Below are 13,783 nucleotides of genomic sequence, written 5' to 3' on the forward strand. Positions count from 1 at the left end.
GTAACCTAGATTGCTTTGGTACAGCCTGGAGCACAGAGAGATGAGTGAACAGCTCAGGAATGAGATTTATTGGTAGAAGCAGAAAGAAGTAGTGAGTTGAGGTGGCTGTTCCAAAATATGGGAGTTTTTTCTACAGTTAATTCTGTTTCTTGTGCAGATGCCTGACAAGCCTGGGTATGGGGCTGTCTGCTCAGGTTGGACTAAACATGGACGTTCAGTCTGATTATTTGAAATAACTCTGCAGTAAAACTCACATTGTAGGTTAGTCTGAGCAGAGAAGTTGCGTGATTCTGGGAAGGGCAGGCAAGATGGCTTTGGGGTCTCAACAGGTTTGATGGTCATACTGAAGATCTGTCATGATATTTTGTTTTCAAAACACAAGCCTTAGATTTCATTTGTTTCTTTCCCACTTCTCACCTGCTGCAGTGGGTGCAAGTCAGAGCAGATTCTGAGAAATCACTGTTTCCAAGAAGCCTTTGTGTACTCAGATCATTTAACCTTTTAATCCACAAGCAGGATGGTATTGTAGTGACTGCTGTGACGAAACTGTTAGTGACATCTGGGAACAACAGAGTCCATTGGGGAGGAACAAGTAGTCTTTCCTAATCAAGGGGGAGAGATTTTAATATGGATGTTTGCATGATTATTGCATCCAATTTGATGACTGAAATGCAAACTATAATGTGCTGTTAATATAAAATAACTATCCTGGGGGCTGTTAGCAAGTGTTTCCAGTGATTTAGAATTAAAAGATTGTAATGAAAAAAATCCAATCCCAAACCACAACAAACCTCCTCAGTATAACGTTATTGTTATTTTAAAAGTAGTGCCATAGCTGTTTCTACTGAGACTAGTGACTTTTACTGAGTTGTTGTCTTCCTAGTACTGTTTGGTGTATGTGGGATTATGGAAAGAAGGAAGGGTGCTTGGGACAGGTGTTTCTTTTCTTGTAAGTGCCATCCTTTCTTTATCCAAGAAGCAACTAGAGTGAGCCAGCTTTTGGTTACTCTTTTCAGAAAAGCAAAGCTCTTCCTCACAATATTTATGGTAGCTTGGCTCTAGTATCTATGTATGAGCTGTGACAGCATCTCGTGTTAGCCAGACTCCATTCCTCCTCCCTCGTGAGGGAACATTAGGGAATCAGCTTTTAAGTGAAGCCTGTTTAATATGGCAAAAGCTGGGAGACGAATAGATGCAGGTGTTCACAGCCCTGGTATGAAATGTGGTGTTTGTGTTAGTGTTGTGGTAGCAACAGTCCTTTTAACGAGGAGATGGTAATTTGGTCCAAAGCCCCTGTTTTCAGCTGTCTTCCTTTTGAAAGAACCACTTTGAACCTGTTTCTGAGACTTGTTGCTTAACTAAGGCTCAGCTGCAGAGTGGACCAGCAGCTCTGGCCTAAACTTTGTCTCCCTACCCAGTATTGAGCATAATAACTTTGTTTGGCTAAAGCAGAACTTCTGTTTGATCAAAGTATTTTTCAGAAGAAAGGCTTCTTACCTTGGTTTGCAAACCTCAGAAGGTAGGCCTGGGCTAACACCTTATTTCTCTTCTAGCTGTTCTCCTATTCAGTCCTCCCTGTTTAATATGAGTTCTTTGTGAGCTGTGAACCTTCTTCAGCTCCCACTTGCTGGTGAATCGACTGCACCTTTCTGTACAAGCATGAAGAGCCTCTGTGCATCATCTCTCTGCCCCAGTGAAGAGAGTTGCCATTAATGAGTTGCCTTTTCTAAAATCTTTTGGGCAAGTTACACATTCTAGGTTTGAGTGCTCATTAGAAGGCACTTTCCAGGATTTTGACTGACTTATGTAGAAATATATTCTCCATTCTGCTTCAGTATCCTTCTGGAAATACTCTTTTTAATACCGGCTTTTTGAGTGAGGTGAAGAATTTAGTTTTTATTGAATCTGTGTCCAAACTGGCTGAAGTGAAGATAATTCTGCTCGCTTCCTTACCTGCCAGATGTTTTCAGCAAAGGAAGTCTCTCTGCACAAGGTTCCATTGAAAGTAGTGACCCTACATGAAAAGTTTTTAGCAGTTTTTAGCCATGCAAGGTGCATTCATCCAGCAGTCATGTCACTTTGTCAGATCTATGAGGATTCATGGATTACTTGTCAGGATCAGAGATTAATAAGAAAGAAAAGCAAACCTATTAGTGTCAGGTTTAAACACTTCAGGGGTTTGGTACATTTATTTGAAAGAGCCTGGGGTTAATAACTCAGATTGTTGAAAATCACTGCTCCTGTTGAGCTGTTTCAGTTTACAGGCACTGAGGAGGCAGCAGCAAAAACTCTGTACCTGATCTGAGAGTAACGAGGCCTGGCCTTTGTGTGGAAGTTTAGGTGGAAAGTCTGTGAAAAGCTGGGATCTAACAGGACAGATATGAGATTGGTTCTGGCAGAGGAGACCATTTCCTCTGTAGCATAGGAGGTAACCCCTATGCTTTCAGATGCACAGTTCAGTTTTCTGTTGGAACCAATTCCTCCTGAGTGAGGACAATTGTTCATTCAATTGCTGCTTCAAGACTGGGCTGGATGCTCCATTGTCCAGATTGTACAGGTCTATGCCAGGATGTTTTTGCCCACTAGCTGGTTTTTATTGTACTTATGGATGAAATGAGATTTCCATTCAAATGTCTTGTGTTCTGTCAGCTATGACTTTACAAAGTAAGCCAGTCACCAGTGAGGCAGAAACTTGATGCTTGTTCAGTGGTAGATGTCTGTTTTAAGCTGGAAGAACACTTATTCAGACACTGTCTTCAGGATCAGGCATTCAAACAAACAATTGACTTTCATCAAAATGCTTATTAAAACTTGTTTAAAATTATTATTAAAGAGCATATAAAAATAACAACCATAAGGTTGACATTTTAGTTCACAGATCAAGAAGTTAAGGTCTTTTAAGGGCCTTTAATGATGTTTGTGTGTCAGTGGGGTCATATATTTCATGCATGTGTAACAAGGGAGAATCCCATTTTTCTAGGTCCATGCAGGGTCACCTGTATTGCCAAGGAATGGGACTCTGTACTGCACATGTGACTACATTTGTTTAGATAGACTGAGCCGATTGTGCATTTGCTTTACTCTGTGCCTGTGATCAGAAGTGACCCGATCTAGCTGTATGCTTTATGCCATGGATAAGCTGCAATAATGGTAGAAGAAACAGGAGACTGCAATATCATCAGATTCTTGAATCTGAGATGCCACTTGTAAGAAATGCTTAATATGTCATGGTTGTATTTTCTGCTGCTCATAGACAGAAGGATCCTGCTCTTTGGAATCTGTGTGATGAGCTCATGTTGGCCAGCACCTCTGATCCTCTTAAATGGAGTAATTGTATCCACTGAGCTCCTGATTTTGTAAAGTCTTATGCGGCTTTCCAGTCTTGTGATATACAGCTTCTCTAAATTTTTTGAGTGATATGAGAAATTTTGGGTGAAATTCCCTGCTCTGTTATGCATGAGGTCAGCCTATCTGTCTTGGCCATAAAAAGAAAACAAATCCTATCGCCCAGGCTTGCCAGCAGCTGGACATTTTGCTGATCTACTCTGTGTGGAGGTTATGATTTTGTGGACTCTGGAAAACTTTACTGCAAAATCCTTTTGAAAATCCATAAGGAAATGTGTGACTGGGGGTTTAGGTAGTCACAGCTGGAGTATTCTGCTGCTAGTGGCAGCACTGTGTGTCCTCTAGCTTGGGGGAAGCACAGCAATTTTATCATAGAGCATTTAAAATGAAATCTATATCTGCTGCCTTCTTTAATAACCACATCAACTTTTCAAGCATAACCCTTCCAGTGCCACATCTTCAGAGAAGTGTTTCCTGTTGTAAGATGTATTCGATGTTGTCTGCTGCTTTACATATAGAAAACATACTAATTTAGGATCCAAACCACATCTCACACTCTCCAAGAAAGACTGGGAGAGAAAAAAATGCAGGCAAAACTTGAAGGGGTTGAAGGAAATGAGCTCCTGCTGCAGTTGCACACTTGCACACATCTGGTGCAATTGAAATTTAAGAGCTGAATACATCCACATCTGACCATGGTAGGGTCCAAACATTACTGTTGACACTGGTTTTCTTTTTGGATAGGTACACTGGCAGAGTCACTAGCGTGTGGAGCCTTGTCAGCTCTCTAATCTAATAGACTGTTCTTGCCCAGACCATTGTGTGTCAGTATTTTATGTACCAAATGTAGCCAGGTTTAATAATCAGCCATTTTCCCACCTTCTGCCAAAATTTTTCCCTTTTTTTTTGTCACAATTTAATGTTTGAGTCAAAATCTGCTATGGTAACAAATTGTATACATGTTAAAAAATGAAAATAAAGATGGGAAGAAGAGTCACAAAAGGTAACAAGAGTTCAAAACAATGTCATTTGAGTTTTTTTATTTTTAAGGACTTGAATTCAACCCCATTTCAAAATTGATTTTATTTCTATTATGTGTTGTGAAAAGCTTACAAAGAAATGGATGCTGCTTGAAAGCATGACTATAGCTCTTTGTATGTAAAGCTGTGAAAGTGTTCCCTGTACAGATCTGATTTTGATTTACTTGCTTTTTAGTTACTAAAGAATAATTTGTGGAGCTTTTTTGACTTACTCAGGTAGCTCAACCTGTTGAGGTTATTTATGTTTATTTCTAGCAACTATATAGATCATATAAAGTATGTTACCAGAAAGCTGTTTCACTTGTTTTATTGCATTTTTTAAAGGGCCCTTCACCTGCCTTGCTAGTGGTGTGAGTTGCTGGCTCATGTACTGGGTTATGATGCTGAGGGCTGGGCACCTTGGAGGAGCATCTCTGGGGAATTACCAGCACCAGCTGGAGGGGAGCTCAGTCACCAGGAGGGCATTGGAACAGAGTCACACAGTATCTTTGTGATTTTAATGTTTAGTAGGTTATTTCTTATTCTGTATTGATTTTCATCTCACTCTGAGGTACCATAGCTTGAGTGAAACATAAACATTTTGGAAACTGAAACCTGGATCTAGGTTCTCCAGCTGTGTAGGTGTTTGTAACTCACTGTTGGTTGCATGAAGGATGCTGCTAAAGGCTGGTGTGTCCAAGGTATCAACCACTCTGGTCATTATATCCTGAACTGGAGCAGTTTCTGCCCCAGTCACATGAAATGAGAGATGCCATCCAGGCTTGGTGTCTGCTTCACTCTTCTTCAGTAATTTGATTTGGAGATTTGTATAAGTAATGGCAATAGCTGAGTGCCCTTAACAATAAAAACACAGCCTAAAATCATAAACCTTGATGCCTTACGAAGCTGTCAGAGTCCAGTTCTTCCACAGGTCACAGGGCACCACGTTCTCTAATCTCTGCTTTTTCAGCCTGTTCCTAACTGTGTGGAGGAGCTTTGACATGATCCCAGCATTCAGTGGAGCTGCTTAAGTTTTGGGATGTCCCAGGATGATTAGTGTATCTTGGTGAACAATGGTCTAAGCAACCTATTAAATTGTAGTGTATATTCCTCCCTGCCTGTGTTTACTCCTAACTTCTGCAGAGCTGATTAGAGGCTTGGCAGGAACTGTATGGTTATGCTCTAGATACACTTTGGATACATTATTGTCACAGTTGAGGTATTGCAAAAGCTATGCCGTGCCAGTCTTTATCCTACTGAGGTACCTCTTTTGATTGTGCAATATCTGTGGCTAATTACACTGCAATTGCAGTGTGCCACCAGCCACCCACAATTCATTGTCTGCTCCTTGGGGATGCAAACGAAAAAGGAAAGATAATGTTTTCTTTCTTCAGTCCAGTAATTTAGCTTGCCTCTGTTTTTTTAATCCCCTGCTCCTTCAGGTAATAAAGCCAGATGGTAGTGACAAAGAAACAGAAGTCACACATGAATCAGACGTCCCTGAGGATATGTTGGGGACTTGCATTCCACAAGAGACGGCGAAAGGCGATGCTCAAAGTCCGGATGTCATTATAGAAGCTCAATTTGATGATAATGATGGAGAGAATGGACAAGACCACTTGCAGGATATGTTGACTGATGACATTAAGAAACTTTCCCTGGATACTGGTGAAAACGGTGAGTAGATCAGATTGCTGATTTTAGGCCTTTATTTGAGCAAAACATTGAAGTGTTACTTGGTTGCCTCGCTTTGCTGTGAGATATAAAATACAGGCATAAAAGCTTAATGCCTTATCGCTTCTATCCCTTTCTGCTAAACTGTCTTCATGGTTTTGAATGGATATTAGTGGCTGGGGTTTTATGTCGTTTTGATTGGTGCAAAGTAAATCTGCAAAACAGAAGTCCCACCTTTAGATTTGCACTCGGGGCTGTCTGGGGACTGCTGGTTGCTGTTTAATTCAAGATGCTGCTGTAGCGGTTTCCTTGCAGCTTGTCTGGCCAATCTGTGTGTCTCAGTTTGGGGATAAGAATATATTTCCTTGGGGGCAGTTAAGTTTGTTGCTGTTTTCAAACAGTTGAGTTATGAGCAACTTAAAGATTTGGTCTGTTTAAAAAGAAAATTGCACTAAAACCTAAAGCCAATTATGTGATCTGTTTTGAAGGCAAACCTATTTTATTCTGAGTCTGAATTCCATCCAAGCCATCAAGTGTTGCTTAGGGCAAAATAAAATAGGCTCCCCTGTCCCAAAACTAACGCTTATGCAGCTCTTTGCATGTCCTTTCTAGTATTAAATCCCTTCCTAAAGAGCTGTGTGTTGAAAGGATTCTGACAATTGGCACATTTAACGTGTGCCTTCAGCTGCTCAGGAAAGGTTTACTGGGACAGATATTCTGGTGTGTTCCTGTTGCTTGCCCCAATTGTCCAGAAAATGCAGCAGTAACTCAGGACCTAAGTAGTTGTTGGACTCTGATAAATCTTGGTGGTGGTTATAAAGCTGTCGTATTTAATACCTCGTATTTTCCTGAGATATTTGAAGATGCACAGACCCCTGCCTGTACTTTTGGTAGACTTCCATTTTTCACACCCATCTGTTAATAAAACAGGAAATAATATTTGAATAGAAGTGTTGTAGTTTTTATGACAAAGCATTGGTTCCACCTCATGATTGGAGCTGCCACCTTACCTGTTTGTGATGCTATTTCCTTCTGGATATCTCCACTGTTGACATCCTGCCAAGGCACGTGAACTAACTCATATATTGTTCCATTCCTGTCCAGGATACAGCTTGATTGGGGAGTTAGTCATCTTGTCTATGGATGTTTTACACAGGTGGTTTTTAACCTCAGCTGTTCTGCAGTCTTTTGCAGCTGCACACCATGGGGCCACTTCGACTCAACAATTCTCCTGAGTCACTTGTTGTGTCTGTTGCATCTTTGTTGCTTCTGATAGCAATGCCAAATTAAACGTTGTAGAAGTACATTCTAGTTTGATACCAGCATCTAAAATAAGTACATGCTTGAGCCAGTATTTTACTTTGGTTATGTGACTGTGCTTTAGTTTAAAGAGTTGATGAGAAGTTTTTTTTTTTTTTTTGGTGTATCATAGTTTCTCAAGATGCTCTGGAGTGACCTGTGTTGGAAGTTATCAAGTCATCTCTCAAAGTCTATGCCATCTGAGTGGGTTTTGCCATTTGATTCTGTCTTTGGAGAATATTTCTAGGACAAATGTGAGATCAGCTTATTGTCTGCACAGTTGAAATCCACTTTTCCACTGCAGTTGCCTAAGCCAACTGTTTTCTTTTGTTTTCAAGGCTTTTTCATGTTCACTTATGGCTGGTATGGATGTGCCAGTTAGATTTCTGCTGGGTTTGTGTTTTTCTATCACCTCTTTTAATATTTGCTTCAGCTTCTTTGGCCATATAACCCATATGGAGTTTTCCCTACTTTCTTTTTTCTCTGCTTTTTAATACCCTCTCTTTTTTATACATATAAAGTTTACGATGCTGATTTTTCTGAAGGTGCTTTTGAGTAGTTGATGATTGCTTTGGCTTGTTTCCTGTCCTTCATACAATTTCTCATATCATCACTTATCCAGATTTTCAGTCTTGCCTGGAAAGCAGCTATAGTTATTATAGCATCACTGATAAGTATCGTGAAAAAAAAGAAAAAAAATCCTGCCAAATTCAGCCTTCACAGGTGTGGCTCAAAATGCTTTTTTGAAAGCACCAGACATACACTTTTTCAAGGCAGAACTGAACCTCAGAGGGTAAAATCAGTTGGACTTCCTAAGGCCATCCACTGGAATATGGTGCCAACATTGGAGGCAGAGAGCACTGGAGGGTTGTGCTGTGGTGAGTGGAGATGCCCTTCCCTGGGTGATGTGGGCCTCTCCTGGGAGAGCTGCTTGGCTGCTGCTGCCAGCTGAACTTCCTGCATATGAGCCTTCTCTTTCATGTTACATCCCTTCTGCTGGAAACAGCTCCTGCAGTAAAACAGGGAGGTGGATGGAAGTTGGGATTTACAGGGAGATTTCTTCCTGACTCACCAAACCCAGTGCTTTACTTGCTTTCCCTGAAAGCATTGCTTTGCAGGGTTTGTCACACGGTCCCATTGCATGGCCTTATGCACAGAAGGGAGCAGGAGGAATTTTCTGTGGCTAGCACAAGTCTTAAATGAATACTTGTGAAGGGTTTTCTTCCTTTTTTGGAAGGGTTTCTTGAAGGTTTCAAGCTGGCCAAAGATTCTATCAAAGATACTATATTAATGAAACAAAATCAAGAAAGAGTCTATCATGTTCTCATGTGTACTTAGTGTACGTGTTTGCATACATATATATATATATATATGTGTGTTTATGTGTATATTTAGAAAAAGATCCACATATATGACTTGCCCAAAGTTCAAACTAAATAAAAAACCCACAAGATTTCTGGAGGTGAAAAATGTCCATAACTACTGTATGGATATCGAGAATATAATGGAATTGATAATGGAATCAAAAGTACATTTTACTTATTCTGGGCAAAAACCCCACAACCAGGTTGAGACTGTGCTCAAATCTTTGTTCACGAACACAAGCCCTGCAGTTTTCTGCTCTCAATTGCAAGATGCCTTTTGTCCTTTCTGATGCTGGAGTAGGATTGCACAATATCTCTGCTGGCTCATTTGTTCTGATGCTGATGGTCAAAATGAACCATGAAGAATAAAAGTAGATGTGTCATTCGAATAAGAGCACTCTGGGAGTGCAGACTGTTTTGATGTCTTTTCTACCTTGGCCTGTGTCCCATCCCTTCTCATGGCTCTGTTCCTCTTCAGAGCACAGTCACCCTCTCCATCTCCAGTTACACGCTGGGGCAAAGAATTTTGGGGTTGGCCCTTGCTGTCAGAAGCTCTGAAGCGTGAAACATCGTGTACACTGATTCTGGCCTAGATTTGAGGGACTGAATTTCCCTGAAGTCATTGTACCTTGGATTTCCTGTGCCTCCGTGGAGCTTAGGGCAAACTGGTAGAAATTGTTATTATGCACAAGTCTACAGCCTTAGACTCAGATATTGGATCTGTCTTCACTAAGTGCTGCTGTTATGAGAGCTGTGCTTTCTGCCTTTCTATTCCTAAGTCCCCAGAAGGGATGGGATAAGGAAGAGGAAGGTCCATGGAAGTGAAGAGACCATTGCATTCAGCCTAATTCTCAGCCCGTGTACTTTCTTGTGCTCATAAAAGTGGGACAGTCTTGCTTTGCTCAAGGATATTTAAATAGAAACTCATAACTGGTGCCAGAAGATGTCCTGGTCAAACGAGTTTGCTCTGCTTATCCGGACTTTTCTTGCAAAGAAGTGGGGTTAAAGATCATCTTTGAAAAGTATTTAGTTGAGGAAGTGACAGCCATTCTTCTCTCCAGCACCTGGTTCTACACAAAGACTAATATTGTCCTGTTTCACAGTTAAATTGTCTGAATGTTAAGCTTTGGTATTTGGTCTTGCAAAGTTGAAAATATCTTTTTCTCTTGGATTTTCAGCTGTATTTCCAAAGCGTAAATATCTATATGCTGAACCAACTTTCTGCTTTTTTTTCCTTAAAAAGACAATAAGAATGAGCACCCTGAATAAAGTTTCTCAGCTTCCTCAATAGTGTCCTTCAAACCCTCTCTGGGATTTTTGTGCCCTGCTGAACAAGGCAATAGCATCCTGGCAGTAGTCTGAACCACCAGTGTGTACACAGAAAAAAATTAAATCCCTGTAGTGCTTGGTACTGACATACAAGTCCTCTATATTGTACCCTGAGACCTCAGCTTACTCTGTGTCATTCACCAGTCAAAATGACCTTTGCCAGGTCTGTAATTCTTTTTCTTAATCCTCATTCACATTGACTACTGCAGCAGAGGTCATGTAACTTTTATCTTATCACTTACTGCTAACCTAGAATACATTACTTCTGTGACTTTTCACTGCAGTAGGAGGATTTTCTTTATATTCTATTTCGATATGTAATAAAAAATGGAAACTCTCTGTATCTCTCGACCTGGGAAAAGTGCAAAATGTTCTGTACAGAATGGTTTATGATACTCTATCCCTACACTACTCTGTGTGTCACTTGAGTTTCCTACAAATGTCTCTTGTTAAATATTGGAATCAGATTTCTCTGATAAAGAAACATCAGCAATTGAACAGTAGCAGCTACTTGTACTCATGAGAATGGCAGCTGTTCTCATAAAAGTGCCTCAGCCCTCCTTTAGCAAAATGATATTCAAATAAAAGTTTGTAAAACAGTGTCACCGTGCCAAAAGTTATCCTTGTCAAACTTGTTTGCTTGGCTTTTTTCAACTCTTCTCACGGGAGATCTTACTACACCAGATACACAAAATATCCTGCTTCCCACGGGGGTGGAAGTCATCAAGCGGGTGCACTGGCTGCCCTGGCAACAATCAGAGTTGTGTCTGTTCAGGATTTCCACTTACACCTACACTACTGCAAATCAGAGCTTGGATATGTGAATGTCTGAAACTTGCTCACTGCCTTGACGTAATGAAGTTTGAACAGAAATAGCTCATTTACAGGCAGAGAAGACTCACATGAACTGAGTAACTAATGGATAATGGGTAGGGCCAACAGAATTTGGAAACTGCTGCAGGCTTTGCTTGTGTCTCCTTGTCTATTTAGCATTCACCAGGTGGACAGTGGTCAATCTCTGTTAAGTCAGATGTGACTGTCAGTCCCTAGTAGTCCTGATAAGGTCAGAAATGATAACCTAAAATTGCTTGGTGTCCACGCTGCTGCTGACTGGAGGCTGTATTTTGAGTATTTCAGGATTGCTTGGCTTAACTGAAATACTGGTGTTTGGTAAGTTCACTGTATGGTTGTGTAATAATGGCATCATGCCTTTGTTTTCTCCAGATGATGTTCTAGAGTCAGTGCTTAGAAAGGTTTTTGGATCTTTCTAGCAAAATAGAAAAATGTATTTATAATGCAGAGTTTAGTCTCTGTTTTGCACTTCTGCACTTCTCATGCACTTCCATGTCCCCTCGAGTGCTTTTGTGTCCTCTCTCTTCTCTTAAGCTTGACAAGATGCCTTTTGTGCCTTCCTCTGGCACCTGGGGTCCTGCAGTTGCCAATGTCTCGTATTGGCCCAGGCAGAGTTCAGAGTTACTGCTCTTCCTCTCCTTGGCCAGATCTGGTAGGGAAATTATGGTGACAAAAATCTGGATTACGTGCTGAACCTCAGGCTCACCCTTCTTTCAGTTTAGCAGCCATGAAGTCTGGCATATTTAGAGTCCACCAACATCACTGGCCCCTGGAAGGAACAAGTGTTCTTCTCCCTCCTCTTCAGAGGCTCTCGTTCACTCTGAGTGCTTTTAAGGAGCTTCACTGTTCTTTCCTAGCCTGCAGCTTTGTGGAGATGGATCATCTCCACTGCATAGCTCTTAAAATTTCTAGGCCACAGCAGAGTGAAAGCTCACCAGGAAATCTTCTCAGTTACATGGCTTTTAATAGAAATCCTTGAGGTGGAACTGTCAAAAATCGGATCAGTTTCATTCCGCTGAAGCCTGGAAAGCCAGCAGAGAAGCTGGAGCAGTTTCAGCTGCTCAAGACAGCTCTGTATGAGTTTATCCTAAGTTCATGTTTGTGGGTCTCTGGATGTAGCTCTTCTGCTTGTTGCTATAACTTCTCTTAAATGACAGCATACATTTCTAGCAGAATAAACAATATAGCAACTTAAGAAAAGTGTTCTCCTGGTATTGAACAAATTGGGCTTTATGGTTGCATTGATTAAATGCTACAGGCTGAAAAAGCTCCAGTTATTCTTTTGTTGAAAAGCTGAGGCCTGCAATGGAAGTTAATGTTGGGAAAGTTCCTTACCCTGTTCTTCCCTAGTAAGTTATCTTGACCCCCAAATGACTTCTTAAGTACTGGAAAAAATAAATTGCTTAGACAATTAGGTAACAGGAATTAGATTAAGTTCAGCATATTACCATATGTTCCTGAGTTCACCTATGTTTCTCCTTTGAGTTGCAAGTTTAGGTCAAGTAAATGCGAGGGCATGATACTGAGAGTGAATGGTGGGTGTGGAGATAAACAGAGTGTGGTCATTGTTAGCAGCAAGATTTCCAGGATGAAGCAGATTAGGATTCATTCAGCTAACATATTTTCCATAGAATAGTAATATTGGACACACAGACTTTAGGAACAAATGCACATGCAGGAAGGAAGAACATTAAGTAAATAGGCAAAATACTCAGTGGAATTATTTTTGTAACATTTTAATTTTGCTTGTCATTGATGTAATAGAGCTGTATTTCTGTAGACTGCAGCACCACCTGATTTTTTGTAGGGTTAATTCTGTTGCAATAAGGCTTTCAACCCCGATGCTGACTGACTGCTCCTCAAGGACATGAGAGGGCCAGGAGTCAGTGTAGCCATGCTCTGCTTGTAGTAATGTTAGGTGGCTACTGAGACAGCTATGATCTGATCTGCTGGGCTAGATGGCAGCGTCCCAAAATTATGTTGATCTTTGCTGTGGATCAGACTTCTAGGGTTCTAAGGAAAAGTGACACTCTTGTCTCATCATTCTGCCATCTCCTCCATCCCTCCTGCTGGAGGTGGCTAAATATAAGTAAATAATTACATGCTTGGCTGCCTTGCATGTCTGAGGGAGCCAGCTGTACTCACCTCTTCACACTGCCTTTGCTCTGCTACTGCAGATGCTTGTCTGTACTCTACACATCTGTTACTAAGCCTTTCCTCTCCCTCTTTGAGGGTCTTCTCCTGCCTGTGCATCTTCAAAAATCTTGATGCTAATCATCTGAGTGTCCCAGTCCTCTCTTCAGTGCACCCTTGGGCAGGCAGGTGTGTGTGTGCTCAGGTGTTAAGACATGAACATCTGTGGCAGGGTGAGTTTGCTTAAATGAGTATTCAAAAATAAACATCTCTGAGGAGGTTAGTCCTGTTCATTAGGCACACAGCTCTGCGATGAGACAACTCAGGATGCTCAGCTGAATGGTTTGGAGCTGCTTTGCTTCTTTTACTGCAGAGCCCTCTTCTATTGCACATGGGAGCTCTTAGGCTGATTTTGGGCAGGGTGCATGTGTTAATTTCCAAGGCTGTTACCTTAACAGTCTCGTTGCAGTGAAATACCTGTATTTCCTCCATCACGGTGGAAAGCTCTGTGTGTGGAGGTATAAATGCAAAGTACTGCTTTTTCTGTGATACTTTTCTAGCTGACCCTACTTGTATGGTGTTTAAAATACATCCCAGTTTTGGATAGTACCTGGTAGCAAGTGAAGCAGCACCTTCCTTCTTTTCTACCTTTTGGTAGATTTGTGTTTTGAAGAAATTAGCTGTTCTGTGCCAAGAAACCATCAGTTGCAGACTGTGAAGAGTCCTTGTGCTTTCTTCTAAACGGCAACATTTCTTTTTGTTATCCCT

General features: G+C 41.1%; 1 protein-coding gene across 2 annotated transcripts in view; it reads left to right on the forward strand.

The window, feature by feature from the left end:
* DIS3L2 (DIS3 like 3'-5' exoribonuclease 2) overlaps nucleotides 1–13,783 on the forward strand; it is a 179,678-nt gene that overhangs the window by 50,268 nt on the left and 115,627 nt on the right. For both annotated transcript variants that reach the window (XR_015805587.1, XM_014871617.2), the window contains exon 7: nucleotides 5,807–6,041. Coding sequence is in view for 1 of the 2 variants with exons in the window: in XM_014871617.2 (XP_014727103.2) it covers nucleotides 5,807–6,041 (235 nt within the window). In the remaining variant the exon portion in view is untranslated. The remainder of the gene's footprint in view (nucleotides 1–5,806; nucleotides 6,042–13,783) is intronic.

The sequence above is a fragment of the Sturnus vulgaris genome, chromosome 10, assembly GCF_052056855.1.
Source record: "Sturnus vulgaris isolate bStuVul1 chromosome 10, bStuVul1.hap1, whole genome shotgun sequence".
Taxonomy (NCBI): domain Eukaryota; kingdom Metazoa; phylum Chordata; class Aves; order Passeriformes; family Sturnidae; genus Sturnus; species Sturnus vulgaris.